Here is a 20,815-nt window from a genome sequence, read left to right on the forward strand (position 1 = left end):
TTTAAAAAAGCATGCAGGGATTTATTCTTGTTAATATTATTCATGAACCACCCTTTTCCTCTCTGGCTGTGGATGGTTAGCTAGCCCTCAGTATTCTACCAGGCACTGCACCCACTGCTGTACTTCATAAAGAAGGAAGCATACACAGGGCAGAGCCAGAAAGATGGAACATGTTTCAGCACATTAAAAACTATACATATATATGACAACAGAAATATATACATGCATTCATAAACATATATTTATATAATCAAATATAAGTTATATGAAGAGAATGAATCTTTGCTGTATACTATGTACATTGATGGTTTGTCTTCTTTTGATTTCCAAAAGACTGTTGTAACCCTCTAAACAGGTGATTCAAAAATAAAAATTTTGAAATGTTGTAAATCTTACCCATCAACTATAAGTTGTCAACCAACATTTATGCAGGAGTCCTTGAAACAGTGTCCTGTGTGCAGCCTAGTGTGTGGTGTATAGCAAGCACTCACTATCTACTAAATGTGTCACAGTGAATGATTGTCAATAAGTCATGGTTTGATTTTACTTGTTAAGCACTAAAGAATAGGCATTCTCTCCTACTTATTAATGTTCTAGAAACCAGAAGTATGAATTGGAAGGAATAGATCCTTCCAATCTAGCAATCTGCTTACTATTCTTATGCCAGTGAGGACACCTCATTCTAGGGTGCCTGTGCTTAGCATTGGTCCATGTTTATAGACACTGACAGGTGATTACCCATCAGTAGACATTTAGCCTCAAGGGTTCTTTGTTCTGTTGCTATCATTGTTAGTATTCAGGCATTTGTACTGGCCTGTCCTTGGGGTTCTGACAGGATATGCCCTCAGCTGCAGCCACTAAGAGCACCACCTGTGCACATTCACTATGTTCCCTTTTACAAGGGCCCTGCCCACCTCCCATCTTAATCTTTCTTTCTCTCCCTCTCTCTCCCCCTTTTTTCCTTTCTCTCCCCCACTTTCCTCTCTCCTCTCTCCTCCTGCTGCTCCTGTCTCTGGAGGCTGGTCTCCCCCATTCCCTTTCCCCTTTTTATTATCCCTTTCCAAAAAAAACCTGTCGAGTGGCCTTTTTCTCTCTTGCACCACTTTTCCTAAATTACAACAACATTTTTTGTTAGTTCTTATATCTTACAATACAGATATGTCTTTACAATGGGTAACTAGTTGTTGTATTTTGTTTCCATCCCTTCTGAATAAATCCTTGATTACCTTCACAAGACTGGAAAAGCCAAGTTCAACAACCTGGTTAGGTTTTGGTATTGCTTAATTTTTTTTACAAAATATTTGATTAATTCATCATCTATCAACATGCAATGTACTTGTTACTTACAATCTACCAATATTTAATTTTATGATTGCATTTCATTAATGTAGTAAACATTTAGCATTTATAATTATTTACTTTTAGCATCTAGTGATCTTCCTAATTGTTCCATCACCGTTTCCTTTGTGGTGATTTTTTCTGTTTGTCTCTATCACATAAAAAAAAGACTTAATATTGCAGTACTTTGGTTGGACAGATACTGCCTGTTGGCTAATTTGCAAGTTGTTGCATGTTTGAGATCTCAATAAGGCTCACAGATCATCAATGCTCATATAATTCTTATTGTAAAATTATACTGTTATATGACCTGTTGAAAATTGCTCCTTTCCCTTTCCTGATTCTTTCTGATTTCTTAATGCTTACTGTTTTCTAGGCTCGAGAACTGCAGGCTCGGATATTGAAGCGCGTTCAGATGGAGCAGCCAGATGCAGTTCCCTCACAGAAACACTTCGCAGCTGAAATTTGTGCAGAGATTGCAAAACACTCTGCTGCTCAGCGAGATTATGAAAAAGCAATTACGTTTTATAGAGAGGCCCTGGTTCATTGTGAAACAGATAGTAAGGTCAGTACTATTACAAAAAAAAAAAAGTACGTACCTTTTATTCCAGGTACCATCAAGTTTGCTCAGATGTAGAAGCCTTATAAGATTATTAATAAAGAATATTTGAAAATGTGTGCAAAAAAAGAACCAGGTTTAAAAAAAATCCATTCTGTTTCTAGAAAACTTTCAGAATGCATATGGGGCTAGGAGTGGAGCTCCACAGTAGATTGCTTGCAAAACATTTGCCAAGCTCTAGGTTCAATCCCCAGTAATGCATGCTTTAAATTGGAGGAACTGCAGAGCTGGCACATTCAGTGAAATGCTTGCCACACAAGCATAAGGACTCACCTAAAAGGTGTATAAGAAAGCTGGACACAGTAGAACATCTAGTACTGGCAAGTCAGAGATAGGAAGATCACGGGATTGCTGGACAGTCAGCCTCTCTGAATTGGTGAGCTGTATGTTCAGTGAAAGACCATTTCAGAACATGCAACAGAAAGTAACAGGATAGTACACCTGATATTGAACTCAGGCCCCCTGCACACGTGCTCTCACATGTGTACACACACACACGTACTCACAAACACACAATTATAGTGGAATAACTAATATAAATCTGAAATTTCCTTATTTTAAATATTCATCTGTACGTCTTCGATAATCAGTTTAAAGCTATTTTTTTAGTCAGATATCTCGGTCTAGGTAATTTGATTCAGTTAGGTTAAATAATGCTGTCCACTTCAGCATCTATAGCTTGATGGTTCCCTGGTCATCAGACTGTGAAATTGACTATAGTGACTTGGTATGGTCACTGCACTGATGGAATAGTCTTTGGTAAGGCATACCCAAGCAGGTACCGTTTCCAGTGGTGGCTGAAAGAGCAGAAACAGTAGTTGTGGCTCAGAAGCATGTCTTATGATTGTCTACCAGTTGAACTTTTCCACTTTATAGTGAGAAAGCAGGTTTAAAGAGGTTCGCCTTGGTCCTTTCAGAGAAGTTGGTACTGAAATACAGTATCCATCCTTAAAATCAGCAATAGCGTTTATCTCTCCACCATTTGAGTGAGTTATCACCTGCTTCCCAATGTTTTCCTGAAGAGCCTGTAGAGATGGACCTGCCTATCGTTTATCTTCTCCATTGTGCACAACAGTTTTATTGTGATAACTTTCCAACAAGTAAAGTTTAGTCTCCAGACATTTCATTCATTTTATTGTGAAACCAGTTTCTGACTGTCTTGATTTGCTGCCTAGATAATGCTGGAACTGGCACAATTATACTTGGCACAAGAAGACCTTGATGCCTCACTGAGGCACTGTGCACTGCTTCTCCAGAGGGACCAGGATAATGAACCAGCCACCATGGTCAGTCTGGACTTCTCTGCTGCTTCAGCACTTGAGGTTTATTTTATATCAGAAATGTTCAAAGTTTACCCATAGAACTTTATTAAATAGTGAGGTGCTGTTCATTTTTGCTTATGGAAGAATAACGTTTGTCTAACATGGGCATATTTACCAACAAATATCAAAGATCGCCAGCCATGCAGTGACAGGAGTGACAACACATCCAGATTACATTTTCCTTTCCCTTTAGAGCTAGTTAGCATTTCTTCATGCCTAAGGAACAGGTGTAGTTCTGTAGTCATCCTTCATGAGATTTGTTAAACCCTGGCTCTGACATTCTGGGCTAATGTAAGATTTCAGTAGATCTGTAGAACTTCTGAAGTTACAAAAGGGAAAAATAGAAGAGCAAATCTCAATGTACCACTAGATTGTTTCACATGGATTTTCTTTTCCTCCTGGGTAAAAGTTTTTTTCAGCTTTTAAATATCTAGTGTGGATGACATTTATGAGGCTCACTCAGGCTTATCATTACAACTAAGTAGAATGTAAGTCATCTTGCTTTAAAACATATGGAAAATCTTGGCAGGTATTGCATGTTTTCCATTTGAAACATGTGACTTAAGTTTTTTTTATGTTTTTATTGTCACTTTACTGCAGTGTGGCATGTTTCTACAGTAGCACAGTGGAATGTTAAATAACCTTTGAATTGGTTTTGTAGATATATGTTTATAATATTTATTTGTATTGTAAGGGCAATAGGGGGTGTGCATTTTAGCCCAGTTGCCTTAGAGGTCAGAGGCGTTGGGTCACCCTGGAGCTGGAGTTAGAAGTGATTGTGAGCTGCCCATCGTGGGTGCTGGGAATTGAACTTGGGTCTTCTACAAGAGCAGTACACACTCTTAAACACTAAGCCATCTCTCCATTCCTTCAAATTTGTTTTTATGCCACCACTTGAAACATTTTATTTTTTTTTCTAAAAATAAAAATTTGTGAGCAGAGAAATCTGGTTTGCATGCTTGATTAAATTTTACAAATTTAATCCCTTCTATTTTTCATAAATATTTTTATAGTGCTAAACCTTCTTTAAGAGAATATGCCTTGCAAAAATGTGTGGTACTGTTTTTAGAGCCAACTTATCTTTACAGTTGATGGCTGACCTCATGTTCAGAAAACAGGACTATGAACAAGCAGTGTTTCATTTGCAGCAGCTTTTAGAACGCAAACCAGGTAATTGCACACTGTTTTTGTTCAAATGTAGTCATCCCTGTGTCTTTAGGTTGTGTTTGTTTGTTTTGCTTTTTTAGCTTATCCGCTGTTCTGGAAGGAGCCGTTGATTGAAACTGGCTCTGCTAATCCCACACTTGGGTCTAAGTAGCTCAAGTGGCCATCAGAAGAATGCTTCACTGTCTATTGGTCTCTACAAACTGTGGGCACAGCCTAGCTCGTCTGCTTTGCAGTATGCCTGTATTACTTTAATGGCTTCACCATCCCAACTGCTTTTCACACTTTCTCCTGTCTCCTTAAACTTCTAGCACTCTTACCACCTTCCTTCCCCTCACCTAAATAAACCTTGCCATTTCCAGACTGAGAAAATGTAAGGAATTGGAAGAGAATTCCATTCCCAGTCACCAGTGCCTCTCCCCAACCCTCATCCTTCCTAATTCTGATTCCATTTGTCACCTACTTTTCCCTGTGCACTGCACACAGCCCCCTGCCTATCAAAGAGCTTAACTCCTGTTTCTTCTCTCCCATGTCATTGTTCCCTAATCAGTACGCAGCTCTTCAGTGACAATGCTCAGACATAAATTACTTCATGGTCTCCCTACTCACTTTGCCCAAACCTACCTCTGTTTCCTATAGGTCTCTGTCCTTTCTACTTCCCATTCCACATGCTGTTTTCATTCTACCTCAAGCTGTTCTGTATTGCTATGAAGGAATTATCTAATCTTATTTAAGGCACAGACTTTGCTTCCTCATGAGTAGATTTAAGCTATTCTTGACCGTATTGCCCTCATACATTAGAGTTTCCTTTACAAGCTTCAGAGCAGCCCCCTCTTGTGTCACATGGGTTTTCTCTCACCTAGGTTCCTGTTCCTCAACACCAGCATTGGTTGCAAACAGTTGATAGTTATTGAGTTGGTAGACTGGCTGCTTTGTAAACAAACACGTCTCTTCTTTTTTACAAGTGTATAGTAATTGTACAAAGAGGTTTGTTGTGGCATTTTCATATATATATTGTGAGTCCATCATGTTCATTTCCATTAACCTGTTCTGTCCCTCTCTCTGTTACTCTCATCCCTTCCTCTCTCAAAGAGCATCACTTGGGTAATTAGTTTAAATGTGTTCCTATGTCGTATGTGTGAGAAAGATGGAGGATGGGCATATGTGGACACCAGAGGACAACTTTGAGCATCAGTCACAGGAAGCTGCCCATCTCTTTAGAGACAAACAAGGTGTCTCATTGGACTAGAGCTCATGGATCAGGCTAGGGTGACAGGCCAGTAAGCCTAAGGATCATCTATCTCTGTCTCCTTAGCACTGGGATTACAGGCACATGCATTTTTACATGGGTTTCAGAGATCTGAGGTATCTCCCCATCCCCTACCTTTGTGTCTTTTTCTTTAATCTATTCATAATTTCAGTATAAGGACATTGTAATCCATCAATACTGAAAGACATGAACCCATACCCCTGATGCTTTATGTAGATTTTCCCCTTTTTTGCCTATCATATATTCTGTCTTCCTTCTTTTTCCCTCTTTCTCACTACATTATCTAGAATATATCACCTTGAGAGAGCATTAAGCAGTGCCTTATGCACTGAGTGCCTTACCCAGAATTACAAGGGCTCTAGATTCACAAATTCTCATGCTAAGGAAATTCTAAGTCACAGTGGGATGAACTGATGATCACCCTAATCCATATCAATTGTCAATAAATACCTCCTTGTTACTTAAGAGTATCTGCAAGTCAGGTGTTTTGGCACTTGACTTTAATCCCAGCACTCAGGAGGCAGAGGAAGGCAAATCTCTGTGAATTCAAACCCAGCCTGGTCTACAAAGTGAGTTCTGGGACAGCCAAGGCTATTATTCAGAAAAACCCTCTCTGAAAAAAAGAAAGAAAAGGACCAACAAACAAAAAAAGTATTTGCTAATATGTATGTAAATATGTACATTTATAATTTACATATTTGTCTTCTCTGTTAGACTGTATACTTTTCAAGGTCAGCAATAATGTGTTCATCTTAAATCTGACAGACACATAGCACAGAGTCAATAATTATTGATTGAATGGGTCTGTGAATGACAGGATATGAATAGACAGGGAACAGAATTCTCTTCTGACTGCTCATATTTTCCTAGTCTGGTAACCTAGTGAGGTTTTTAGGTGAGAGTAGGGAATGTTGTTTGTGTGAGTAAATTTGTTAGAGAATGCATTGATTACATCATTCCTCTCGTAGTTGGTGAATGGATCCATGTCAGTACTTAAACTTACTAAATTTTGATTAAAATTTTTGTCCACATGACCTTTGTTCTTCATAACGTATACTTTATTGTAATGGGTCTTTCTTTGAACTACCAACTCCAGAATAATGACACAGAAACCTTTTATTAATTGTGTAAGTTTGGCCTTAGCTTAGGCTTGTTCCCAACTAGCTCTTAATACTTAAATTGTATTAATTTATATTGATCTGCCATGTGGCTCATTACCTCTCCTCAATACTGTACATCTGACTTCTTCTGAGTCTGACTGGCGAATCTCCCACATCTATGATTCCTTCCCAGAGTTCCTATCTCTCTGGAAATCCCGCCTATCCTCTCCTTCCTAGCTATTGGTCATTCAGCTCTATGTTAAACCAATCACAAGGTACCTTGGGCAGGTGAGATAAAACATCTTCACACAGTGTACAAAAAGGTTATCCCAACACTTTATTCCTGTTAGCACTTCATCTATTTATAAATTTGTGTAATTTCTTCTAAAGCATACTCATACACAATGATATTATGTACACATTGTTGATCATCACCAGTACCATAACTTAGAGTATGACTGTGTTTGGCTTGTTTTGAAATGTACTGTCCAAGACCTGAAGTGATGGTGTAGTTGTTAAGGGCTTTGGGTTCCCAGAACCCATGTCACATAGCTAATCACCTATAAACTCCAGTTCCAGAGAATCTGATGCCTCTGGCCTGGAAGACACCTGCCTCAGGTATACACACATACACACACACACACACACACACACACACACACACACACACACACACACACACACATACACACACAGTTAAAAATAAGATATTTGTAAAAAGAAATGTACTGTCCAATTTTATTGCTAATTGAAAATACCTTTTACAATTGTAACTCTGTTATAACATACTGCATCTTGTCTCCAATTTTCCCAATCATCTTGACTTTTCTCCTTTTCAATTTTAATTAGTTAACAAATACCCCAGTTCCATCTGTTTAGTTACTAAGTAACACACTGCTGTATTTCATACCCTTGTCACCTCACCTGTTCTTCAAACCCTGGGCTCTTGTTTCTGCTGGCTGTCATGTCATCAGATCAATACTCAAAGCTACCCCTTGCTCAAAGTAGGTTGTGCTTCAGAGAAAAGCCTAAAATTATAGCATGATTTTAATAATATCATGGCCTGTGTGAGTTTTTTACTTATATTTTCATTCCTCTTCCTGTTCTTCAGTAACATCAAGATTGCCATACTCCCCGGGCTGTACTCTGCTCTTTGTGTGCCCATACCATCAGTTACTGGGAATGCCTTTGTCAGTCTGGCAGTGTCTGGCCCCCTTCTTGAGGCTACTCAAAGGTCAGCTCTTTGAGGAGAGCACGCCTGACCTCTCTGGTACTGTGTATTTTCACAGCACTCCACTCCACATGTCCCTTTCATTATCTTAATATCTTTGTACTGTTCATCAATAAAAAAATACACCAGCTACTATTTTTACTCATGATATACTGCCATTTCTAAAAATGAAAACACTCATTCTCTCAAATGTCAAGACTAATGAAAAGATTACTCAATGTAGTTTAGTCTTTCTCTGGTCATTATTACTTTAGCTAATGATGAATACATCCCAGCAATACAATTCAGAAGGAGAGAATTTTTTAAGAAACTGGCTTCCCAGTGTTGAGTGTAGATATTTGCAAAATATTTTGTAAACATATATTAGCAATAGCATACAAAGAGTTTGGCCAAATATTTTAACTTTTAATCCTTGCTTAGATGAATTCTACCTTTAGCGTCTTTGGCCTTTATGATGGATTATGCATCCTATTGTACAAAGACTTGTAAATGTAGCTAACCATACTTATAAATCTCTTTCATACCTTCATTTGGTTCAATTTCTGCAATGCTCTGAAACTTGGTACTATAATCACTTTAAGAAAAATGAGTCCATTTTTAGGTAGAGATAATTTCCTTGTCTTCACACCACTAAAAGAAAAGACCAGTTTTTAATTCCCTTTTCCTAAATCCCTGTTCTTTATAATGATACTACTATGCAGGATAAATAAAATCTATAGACTCAAAATTAAGTTTTAGAGAGGGCAAAGGATTTGATTGTTTTCACATACAAAACTGAATAAATGCACACCTTCCAAAGTTCTTTTCTTAATTTTTTATTCTGACAAAATGGGTAACATAAAAATTTATCATCTTAACATTTTTCTTTTTTATGATTTAGTTATTTTATGTGTAAGTACTGCACATACAACTTTATATTAGAAAAGGTCACGAGATCCCACTCTAGATGGTTTGAGCCACCATGTGAGTGTTGGAAATTGAACTCAGGACCTCTGGAAGAACAGCCAGTACTCTTAACTGCTGAGCCATCTCTCCAGACCAATCTTAACTACTCTTAGGCATACAGTTCAGTGGCATTAGTATGTTGACATTGTTGTGTAAGCAGTGGTTATCTATCCCCAGAACTTGTGTAATCTTTCTAAACTGTAACTTTGTGCACAGTTTCCCTCCACCTCTTTCCTCTGCTGACAATCTCCATTTTGCTGTCTGCTTCTGTAATTAGTGGCAAGTCCAGGTGGCTAATAGGATATATGCAGCATTTGTCTATGTGTCTGGCTTATTTTACCTAGCATAATCTTCAGAGATCATCTCAGTTGTTATGTTAAGGGTTTGCTTACATATTTGAGAAACTAATGTTTTATGTGTGCTTATAGCAGATTTATCTGTCATCTTTAGTGGACATACAGGTAGTTCCCTCTTCCTGATGACTGCAAGTAACACTGCTGTGGATATGTGCACAAATATCTGCTTATGGCTTTATTCAGTGCATAGTCTTCATTAGAGTACTGATACATCATATAATACTGTCTCTTCATTTAAAAAAATTAGAATCAAGGATAATTTATTTTAAAAATTGGGGCTATATTTGTTTGCTTGTGTAAATACTTTAGTCACCCTAAGAAAGTTCTCACATTATGGTGTGTAAGAGTTTTAACAAATTCTCTATGAGTTCTATGATAATTGAACATGGGGCCCTACTACCCAAAAACAGAGTCCCAGAGAAATTACCTACTAATGTAATGGACTATCAGGCAGCTGTTAAAATCAAAACATTAAGGTCACTCAGTGACAATTGGGAAATAGTTATTGTTTAATGTTGAGTCAAAATCAAAACCCTAAGTGTCAGCCAAATTTTATTTACAAGTAATTGACTATTAGTCATGTGTATATGACTTTCCTCACTGCTGTGTCATGAGAGTGAGTTATTTTTTTCTTCTCCACACACAATTTTGTATATTTTTCCTTCCTTTGATATTCATGAATCTAGGTCAAAATCATCCTCAAATCCTAGTACATTACTGATAAGGAAAACCTAGAAGGAACTAAACTTTCTAGGAAAGTTATACTGGAAACCAGGGAACTGAATTAATAATTTCCTCTAGGAAAAGGTGAAATCAGATTAAAATCCTGGGACTAATATGGTAAGGCTGCAGAATGGCCCACTGAGTCTAGTCTGACATTTCACGCATTAAATAAATTCTGGAATAAATCTTGTGATTGTCTACCTAAATCACTGTCACACACTTCTGTTACCGCCTCCCATCTGCAAGCAGGCAAAGAGTCTCAGAAACAGTGGTCAATCCATCTTCCTGAATCTTAAAGTTTAGATGACCTAGATGAGATGCATATTTCTAGAAGGTTTGACTCCAGGAAAATCGAAAAGTAGCAACAAAACAAACCTTTTTGTAGACATGCCTGCATTACACTTTCTTCCACAATAGCCAGCATAGTGAAACAGGTATCATTTGATAGATGATCAAGGCTATACATCTCATTAGGAAGTTATACCACATAAAATATTCATTTGATTATTATGTTGTGTTTCGTTTGAAGTAAATTGTACATTAATAAAGTAGAATTATTACCATCAGAACAAATGTCTGACCATGTTATCTATCTATATCTGAAATACTGCTTGTTTCTAGATAATTTTATGACTTTGTCTCGTTTGATTGATCTCCTGAGAAGATGTGGGAAACTTGAGGATGTTCCGAGATTTTTTTCAATGGCTGAGAAACACAATTCCAGAACAAAATTGGAGCCAGGATATCAGTACTGTAAAGGATTACATTTTTGGTAAGTCAATAGACTTGGTATTGTGCAAGAAGTAGAAAAGTATTTTCTGCATATTTAAAAGTAAATATTGTGCAAGAAGTAGAAAAGTATTTTCTGCATATTTAAAAGTAAATATGCAATTTAAAGTGTTTTAATAGATTTATTTGAAGCATATTATGATCTGATACAAAATTTGTAATCAGTGATTGAAATTTTTTTCAATTATTCAATAAGGTATACTGGAGAACCAAATGATGCCCTTCGACATTTTAATAAAGCTCGAAAAGATAGTGATTGGGGTCAAAATGCACTTTATAATATGATAGAAATCTGCTTGAATCCAGATAATGAAACTATTGGAGGTGAAGTGTTTGAAAACCTTGATGGAGACCTGGGGTGAGTAGCAGTTGACACATTTCCTTTGGTACAGTTTTTAAAGCATTTTGGGGGATAATAAGCAGCAAAGCAAAAGAAAACCACTTTCTAGCATGATGCTAAGGAAAAGGCAGATTGAATATCTATAATATTTTAGCATATATATATATATATATATATATGTATATATATATATGCATGTAGGATAAAATAATGATTCTAAAGGTAATAAAGTAATGATTCCCATCTCAGTGTATAGTGTGAATGAATGGAGCTCCCATAGGCTCATATATCTCAATATTTGGTCCCCAGTTGGTAGCACATTTTGGAAAGCATTAGGAGGTGTGACTGTGTTGGAGGAGGTATGTCATTGGGGGTCGGCTTTGAGGTTTCCAAAGACTTGGGAAATTCCCAGTGCTCTTTCTCTACCTTGTGTTTGTGAATCAGGATGTGAACTCTCAACTTTCCTTTGTGGTGTCGTCATGGACTCTTAACCAATTTAGCCAATTAAACACTTTATTTTATAAGTTGCCCTGGTCATGGTGTTTTATCACAACAATAAAAAGTAAAACAATTAGACATGAAATACTTTCCATTTCCAAAATCATAATAGATGGATTACAAAGGCATCCTCCTAGTTACTCTGTCAAAAATAAAATAAATTACAGAATTTGACACAGTCCACATAATAATGGTGATGACTGGCACTGGGGGGATGCCTCAGTAGATAAAATGTTTGCTACACAAATATGAGGACTTGAGTTCAAGTCCCCAGACCCCACATAAATGCTCCGTGGGTTTGCTGGCTGGCTTGTAATTCAGTTACTCAATAGCCAGAGGCAGAGGATTTGCAGAGAAAGCTGGCTAACTAGATTGGCTGTATAGGCAAACTCCATTGAGACACCCTTCCTGAATATAGTAGAGAGTGATTGAAGAGCATTCCTTATGTCAACCTCAGGCTTCCATGTGAACACATGCAATATATATGCATACATATATGCATACCATACACACACTGTACAGTCAAAACAAAGAAAAAATAATAATTCCTACTTAATACATGGTAGCTTTATGCTAGCCCTATGTTCTTGGTTCTTTATATGTATTATCTCCCTGATTTCCTGAAACAGCATTGTGAAATAAGCTCAGAGTCTTTATCTGAGGCAATGACTAGAAAAGATAGAACTGAGGCTCAAACTGAGTGCTCACCCGCCACACAGCTTTACAGTGTTCACCCTGGATTATTGCTGGAAACTGGTGGCATCCCCTCAAACTCTTGTTATTCTCTGAGAAGGAATGGGGATGGTTAAAGATATAAAGGGTTGTAACAGATAGTGGCTGCTTTTCATTGGCATGGAATCCATTTTTAGTGCATGGTAATATGTGAGCCCATTCAGTTGCCCACACCACCAATAGTGATCTGAAAGGAAGCTGATGTTCAGTGCTGTGAAAGGACATAGAGTACACAGTGCGTAGCTGTCAGGGGAAGGTGCATTCAGGAGTGGAGGGATGGTACAACTAGAGAGGACAAAGCTCAAGATTGGAATAGAGAGACCTCACTGGTCTTAAAAGTAGAGAAATGGCCTATTTGTTAAGAAAACAAATATACTGTTATAGATATGTGGGTACCCTAATACAGACCATCAACTAAACAGTTAGAATGCAAACTAGAACTCAGGAGGAGTTGCCGGTGCACATACAGATTTGAGAGACACCTCCAGGGTTGATCTGTGTGAAGGGCCCTTTTGCAAATTGTTATCTGTAGCCACAGCAAACAGACTAGATTTTGGGTGTGCTAAAGCTAGCAGTCTCGAAGTAAAAAATGAAAATCATATCACGCAGTTATGGAAGCCAGAGCATAGGAACTGCAGAGAAGATAGCAAGAGCAGATGTTTTCAGTGAAAATACTAAAATCAGTTGGGCCTGTGCCAGGGAGATGACCCAGTAGTTAAAAGCATGTACTACTTTTCCACAGGACCTGCGTTTGGTTCATAGTACCCAAGTTGGTTGGCTCACAACTGCCTGTTGCCTCTGGCCTGTACTTATATACACAGACACACACACTACCCAGCACACATACATTGAAAGAAGTAGTTTCAGCTGGGCGGTAGTGGCACATAACTTTAGTCCTAGAACTCGGGAGGCAGAGGCAGATGGATCTCTGTGAGTTCGAGACCAGCCTGGTCTACAAGAGCTTCCAGGACAGCCTCCAAAGCCACAGAGAAACCCTGTCTCAAAAAACCAAAACAAATAAACAAAAAAAGGATAGTTTCTGAAAAGTTCAAGGGTAAGGAAAGGTGAGCGTGTGTGTGTGTGTGTGTGTGTGTGTGTGTGTGTGTGTGTGTGTGTGTGTAGGAAATTTGCTATCAAGCATTGGACTTGTCACTATGCCTGAGATCTGCCACCTTGTATCACATAATATTCCTTTCCAGGTGAAGAAAAGAGAGATTTTATATGTTTGATAAACTAAGACTCAGATGGGAGATTTACCATTTGTGATCTTTGAGAATTTGTTCTACTTTCTGATTCTCAATTTCCCCAAATAGACGATGCATTCAGCATGTATTGAATGAACATGTACTGAAAGAATACATACTGATTCAGCATGCACTGAGTGAAATCATGTAGAATTTGACCCATTTCCTCCCTTTTCTCTTCTCTTGTTCTTTCTGTGAATACTGAATATAGAACACCACTGGACAATGTCATGATTCTACTTAGAATTTTTTTCTCTTTTTGTAGAGCTAGGAACTGAACCCAGGACCTTACCTATACTAGCCTAGGAAGATTCTATGTTTATTCTAATTATATAGTAGCTAAATTTAATATGTTTATCATGTATAGATATTGTCTAATTTCATTCTAGAGCGATTCCGGGTTTAATGGTGGTGTCTCACTGAGGACATATTAATTTTTATTAAAATTCATTTATACTGCCCCTCTTGGTATTAGAAGAGAATGAATGAATGCTCTTTACCAAGAATTCTTTAATGAGTGATAAAGAGGAGCCAGTGCCCAGAGTTCTCACATCAGTCAGTGCTATGTCATGGGTAACAGATACATGTGATTGATTCTGTGTCCACAGTAGTTCCACTGAGAAGCAGGAATCTGTGCAGTTAGCAGTGAGGACAGCAGAAAAGCTCCTGAAAGAACTAAAGCCTCAGACGGTCCAGGGCCGCTTGCAACTCCGAGTAATGGAGAATTGCTGCTTAATGGCCACTAAGCAGAAGTCCAGTGTGGAGCAGGCACTGAGCACCTTCACTGAAATAGCAGCCTCTGAGGTCAGTGGCTTTCCTCTTTTGCTTTGTCTACCTTTGCTTGGTAAAACAACATGCTGTTTTGGATAGCTGATTGTTTCCTGAACATGACCTAATAGCTCACATGTAATAAAAAGCAAATAGATACATACTTTTGTTACTCTTCCATGGTGTACTATCCATTATTGTGGGTTAGTCTCTGGGGGAGCATGGAATTAATTCTACAGAAGGGAAATTCTTCATGAGAACACAAGATAAAGGGAAGAACTTGCTTCTGGAAGATTCCCATGCTGTAATTGTGTCAGAGTCCAAGTTACTGAGTGAAAATGAATGTTGCTGGGCTCGTTCACCTTCTCACTCAGGTGTCCTTGAAATTTCTCCAGCTGAAGAACTAAATGGGATCAGCTGACAACATGTAATTCAGTTAGCAAACCATGATTTTTCTTTTTTTCTTTTTCTTTTCTTTTTTTTGTTTTTTGAGACAGGGTTTCTCTGTGTAGCTTTGGAGCCTTATCCTGGCACTCGCTCTGGTGACCAGGCTGGCCTCGAACTCACAGAGATCTGCCTGCCTCTGCCTCTCAAGTGCTGGGATTAACCAACACCCGGCATCCATGATTTTTCTTTAGCAACACTGAAATAACCTCCTTGAATATTTATTGTTACTTCTTTTTCTTTTCATGCCCTACTCAAGTCTAAGTCTGTCATTCTGTTTGGTTAGGCCTTCCTCTTCTCATACACACTACTACTAGAGAAGGAATAGCATAGTTAGTAATACCTATTTTGAACCATCACAGATCTCTTTTCTACTGCTCTAGGACACTGAAAACTCACAATCATGTGCCTCTCTCAGGATATTACAAGTTTTTCTATTTTGTTTGGCTTGGAGGTCACAGTGGTAGATAAGCTACCAAAACCCTCTTATTGTGGCTCCACTGCCCACTTTCCAGAACTCTGAGGAAGAATAAAATGTCATGGATTTGTGTAGACTTGCTTTAGATGGCAGCTTCATTATTACTGTAAACCACTACAAGACAAAACAGCAAGCTGGCCTCAGCATCAGCACCACACAGAGCAGAGCCCTTCTGCAAATACTAATTTCTAAAAGGTATTGCCCCATGCCCTGCAGGATGGACTAGGGAAAAAAGGCAAATATGCTGTCTTAGAGTTTCTATAGCTGTGAAGAGACACCATGACCATAACAACTATCAATAAGGAAAATATTTAGTTGGGGCAGGCTTATGTTTTCAGAGGTTTAATCCTTTTATCATCATGGCAGAGAACATGGCAGCATGCAGGCTGACATGGTGCTGGAGAGGTAGCTGTGAGTTCTATATCTGGGTCAGCAGGTAACAGGAAGAAAGTAGGCCTGGCATCAGCATCTGAAACCTCAAAGCCCACCCCCAAATGACCAACTGCCTCCGACAAGGGCACACCTACTCCAACTGCCTGTGAGCCTGTGGCGGACATTTTTATTCAGACCACCACACGTGCCATTCAGTATTGCTTCAGTTTCCTTCTTTGTGGGAGAGTGTTATATTGTTAATGTCAGGCCTGACTCAAAACCCAGGAAAATATATTTGTGAACACTCCCTTAAATGAAGTGCTCATGGTCATGACTATTTTAGAATGATGATTTACGTCTATTACGTAAAATATAGAATTTATCAGATCTAGAAACATGCTAATTTGTATAGATTTTCTCACTAAAAATAATTAAAATAGTACATAAAACTGTAATATCATGTTAAATGTTTCAATAAAGGAGAGTCATTCTTTGTTAACAAAAGTCATCAATGAAGGCGAAAGAAAGTAACAAGGGTTCTTTAGTTAATTTCTGTATATTATAGGTTAGGTCATAGTTTTTGAAGGTTATACTATATACATATTGTGTGGAATTTATAAGACCTAAAATACAGCTTAATTTTCAGAACATGACTCTTGGGAGGGAGGCTTTCACGGTTATTGTTCCCATTTTAAGGATGAGCAGTCTGACTTCAAAGGTTAGCAGTCTATTCATTGTGTCATCTTATGTACTTTTTTATAAATATATATATATATATATAATATACATATCATATGTATATTATATATATATATATATATTCAATCAATGTGTTGTTTCTGTGGTGTGGTTTTTAAAAAGATAAGAAAAGACTAGGCCTCCCCAAATTGGCATTCTGTAACAGATGGATGTCAACTACCGAAAAAATGGGAAATGGAATGTTCATGCAAATCTAAAAGAATTTTTAAGGGAACAATTTGCAGTTAGGTGTCACAGCCACCAACTGCTGTGAAGTGGTATTCTATCACATAGTAATGAATTTTTATTGAGTAAATCCATCATTCCTACTGTAAAGTTTAAAAGAAATAAGAACCAGATGCAGTGAATGACATTGCAGCTCTATTGTAGAGAGACTAAGCAGGGTTTTCTGTGAAGACGAGATTGCATGTTGCATGACTGTCTGTGCTGCTCAGGTATTACCTGCAAATCTGTTTACTAACTGGATCAGCCAAGAGATGATGATGGGTGAACTAAAATTCAGGAACACTGTGTTTGTGTTGCATTTTTTTCTCATTTAACTCATAGGCAATATATTCAATACGATGAATATTCAGTAAGCAGCCAGTATATATTCAGTATAGTGGGAATCACAAGAATAATGTATCCTTCCCTTTTTTCAAATTTCTCATAATCTTCAGGGTAAAAAAAAAAAATGGGATAGATGTACTGGATAGAATGGCTATCTGAATTAAAGAAAATACTTTCTGTTCTCCCCTGCAGTTGCAAATGGAAGTACTTTAGGTCATGGTCTAAAGAGAGTCTGGAGAATCTTGTAAAGAAGCTTTGATTCTAGAAACAGCTGTGATTCAAGAGCTAAGGAAATTTGTGTTTTTACAGATAGAAGTGGGCAGAGTGTCTTCTGAGTGAAGGAAATGTGAGCAAAGGCAGAGAAACATGGTGTCTAATCAAAGCACTATGTCACTCAGTGGAATGTGACAGGAAAAGGTGCATGGTGCACTAGCCCATGAAGCACTGGCCCACTTGCTCTTATGGACCCACTTGAACCATGTGGAGAGACTTTATTGGCCATACCTGAGTTTGTCTTCTGCAGCGGCTGCGAGTAAAGGACTTGTGCTTCATAAGCTGTACCAGGAAAGTGCTAAGTCTACACCTAAGGGCATAAGAAGGCCTGATGGTCTATGCTGAGATTCGAACTCGGTTTTCACTTTCAGAAAACTATTAGCTTATGAAGGTTGGGGAGATGACTCTGTTGATAAAGTGCTTGTCAATCAAGCATGGACTCAGATTCCCCAGTACCCACATAAACAGTCAGAAGTAGAGTTGCCCCCTGTAGTCCCAGCACCTGGGAGGCTGAGGCAGGCAGCTCCCTGGAGTTATTACATAGACAGCCCTCGCCAAATCATTGAGCTCCGTGTCTAGTTTGTGACCCTGACTCAGAAAATAAGATTTGGAAAGTGACTGAGAAAGACACCTGGCATCAGTCTGTGGTCTGGACACACACACACACACACACACACACACACACACACACACACACACACACACACACACACACACACACGGAAACTGTTCACATAGCAATGACCAAGCAGTGAAGGGCTAGTTCATGCTAATCAGATTGAAAGCTGTAAAATCAAAGACGTATTTTTAAATCTGTACTGCATGGACATTTTTGTTGTTTGAATAGATGCAGGACTAGTCTCTTCTTAGGTTCTTTTAGGACCAGTTGACAAATACATGATAGGTCACCATTATCTGCCATTCTCTGTCCGTCCAAGATAGAGTAAGGTATGGCTTCATAGTTTATAACAAAAACTATTACCATTTCATTGGATTTGGTGACCAAATGAAACTCTTTTGTCATGCCTTCTTATTTGGAAGAAGAAACTAAATTTTGAAAAAAAAATTAGAGACTGGGAGTGTTGGCACACACTTTTCATCTCAACTCTAGGGAGGCAGAGGCAGGTGGATCTCTAGGTTAGAGACCAGGCTGGTCTGCGTAGTGAGTTTCAGGACAGCCAGGGCTATGTAGAGAGACACTGTCTCAAAAGCAATAAATAAATAGATAGATAGATAGATAGATAGATAGATAGATAGATAGATAGATAGATAGATAGATAGAGTTTCAGGACAGCCAGGGCTATGTAGAGAGACACTGTCTCAAAAGCAATAAATAAATAGATAGATAGATAGATAGATAGATAGATAGATAGATAGATAGATAGATAAATAAATAAATAGAGCCAAGAGAGTAGTGTATTCCTCCTGTTTGCATCGGGCCCTAATACATTCCATTCTCTCTTCTGACTTGAACCAAGACCAGTCTTGGGCATGCTCCTTTTTGGATAGTGCTAATAGTTGCCCAAATGCGCCTTGCTTACTGACAGCCTTTGTTATAGCCACAATATTGCAATTTCTTACCACATTTCTACTCTCCTAACATTAAACAGAGGCCCTCCCCCTGAAAGTATCATAATCCCCCTGCTGAGCTTATTTGGGGATTTGCACACCGTTGTTTATGTCCGTTTTCTCGTAGATTCTAATGTTGTATATGTTGTATGTCTTTCTTATTAGCCTCTTGGCTTTATAGAAGACTGACATTTGGGGCTTTAACTCTATCTAAAGGAATATTGTGCATTATAGATTCTGTAAAGAGACTGTAGGCTCTACCTCTAGAAGTCTGCTTCAAACCATGATTATTCCATGGACTGTGCAAATGATTTAGGTTTGGGGAGAGGGGTAGAGTTTTATTGTTATTTTTGTTAATAAAAGGGGGAAAATGGCAGTAAGATCCCTCATCTGGAGGTGAATGTGTTACTTCTGTGTGACACGTGAAAAGAACCAAGGAGGCAAAACTTTAAATCTGAAAGAAAAGCTGCTTTTCTTTACAGTGAAGGCAGATTTCATGCTTTGGGTTTTGTACAAAGCTGCATCAGCCCATCAATCCCATTAGAGATGAAGTTGCACTAGTTGCTGGGACTGTGCTTTAACATCGGCATTGTGAATTCATTTGGGTCACATGTGTGCTGATTTCCTCAGTGGATTGCTTGGGATTCCTTGCTGTGTTAAACAGTGGTAGTCACACTGACCCTGCACGCAGCCAGCCAGAGGCACAGGTGAGTTGCTGCTTGCTGTGCAGTGCATCTTGTGGTCTAAAGTTCAGTTTTCTTACAGAAGGATCATATCCCAGCTCTCTTGGGAATGGCAACAGCTTATATGATCTTGAAACAGACGCCAAAAGCCAGAAACCAGCTGAAGCGGATTGCAAAAATGTCTTGGAATCCTATTGAAGCCGAAGACCTGGAGAAGAGCTGGCTGCTGCTTGCTGATATTTATATTCAGTCAGCAAAATATGACATGGCAGAAGAATTACTAAAACGGTGCCTGTGCCATAACCGTGTAGGTGGCTGAGAAACGATGGTTAAATGTGTTATGTAATCGTCCTACAGTAGAGCAATGGGTCGGTCAATTTCTCTCTCTCTCTCTCTCTCTCTCTCTCTCTCTCTCTCTCTCTCTCTCTCTCTCTCTCTCTCTCTCTCTCTCTCTCTCGGAGCTGGGTTTCAAGACAGGGTTTCTCTGTTGTTTTGGAGGCTGTCCTGGAACTAGTTCTTGTAGACCAGGCTGGTCTCGAGCTCACAGAGTTCCACCTGCCTCTGCCTCCTGAGTGCTGGAACTAAAGGCATGCTCCACCACCGCCCAGTGGGTTGGTCAATTTCTGAAGCTTCCCAGTGTGTCCTGAACTTTAAATCTTTATTCTCACTATAAGCAGGAAATGAACATTAATGGTAAAGAAAGAAGCTGTGTTCCCTTGAAGGTAACTGGAAGATAGATTTATGCAGCTTCAAGCTTCAGCTGGTGATGCCCTACTTACAGGAAGTACTTTCAGAATGTCAAGCATTCACCATGATTACTCATCTCATCCCAGAACTAATGAAAATTGCAGATTATTAATTGTAGCAGTCTGTCCCTCCCTTTAAGAAGTGTTTTTGATGAACTTACTGCAGCTGCATGTCATTTCCATATTATTAGACTCCACTATGCATAATATATATGGGGGATTCCAATTCAACTTAAATAAAAGTTCTTATCTTTAGGTATAATATGGAAAACTTCAAGTCTGTACAACATAAGACCTATTACTTATATTCTGTTGTTAAAACACTTAAAGATGTCTTATTGTGAATAGTCTTTAAATTTTAGGTATGAATTAGTATTTGCTGAGAAATAATTATATTTAATTTAGAAAGTTGAGATTGTTTATATTCATAGATTCATACTAATTAGCTAAAAATGTTAATCACAGTAAATCAGTTTTTTATTCTCTTTGAGCAAATTAGACTC

The 20,815-nt window shown here is 38.4% G+C and overlaps 1 protein-coding gene across 4 annotated transcripts in view; it reads left to right on the top strand.

The window, feature by feature from the left end:
* The window catches only part of Ttc21b (tetratricopeptide repeat domain 21B), a 68,872-nt gene that overhangs the window by 37,832 nt on the left and 10,225 nt on the right, over positions 1 to 20,815 (top strand). Inside the window, exons 20-26 of one of the 4 annotated variants that reach the window (XM_027420270.2) lie at positions 1,715 to 1,903; positions 3,133 to 3,243; positions 4,368 to 4,449; positions 10,690 to 10,840; positions 11,054 to 11,215; positions 14,280 to 14,475; positions 19,649 to 19,873. In XM_027420270.2, coding sequence (XP_027276071.1) covers positions 1,715 to 1,903; positions 3,133 to 3,243; positions 4,368 to 4,449; positions 10,690 to 10,840; positions 11,054 to 11,215; positions 14,280 to 14,475; positions 19,649 to 19,873 — 1,116 coding nt within the window. Of the gene's footprint in view, positions 1 to 1,714; positions 1,904 to 3,132; positions 3,244 to 4,367; positions 4,450 to 10,689; positions 10,841 to 11,053; positions 11,216 to 14,279; positions 14,476 to 17,350; positions 17,560 to 19,648; positions 19,874 to 20,815 lie in introns of those variants that run through there. The other 3 variants (XM_035446362.1, XM_027420271.2, XM_035446363.1) reach the window with 3 other exon arrangements.

This window comes from Cricetulus griseus, chromosome 6 (genome assembly GCF_003668045.3).
Source record: "Cricetulus griseus strain 17A/GY chromosome 6, alternate assembly CriGri-PICRH-1.0, whole genome shotgun sequence".
Classification (NCBI taxonomy): domain Eukaryota; kingdom Metazoa; phylum Chordata; class Mammalia; order Rodentia; family Cricetidae; genus Cricetulus; species Cricetulus griseus.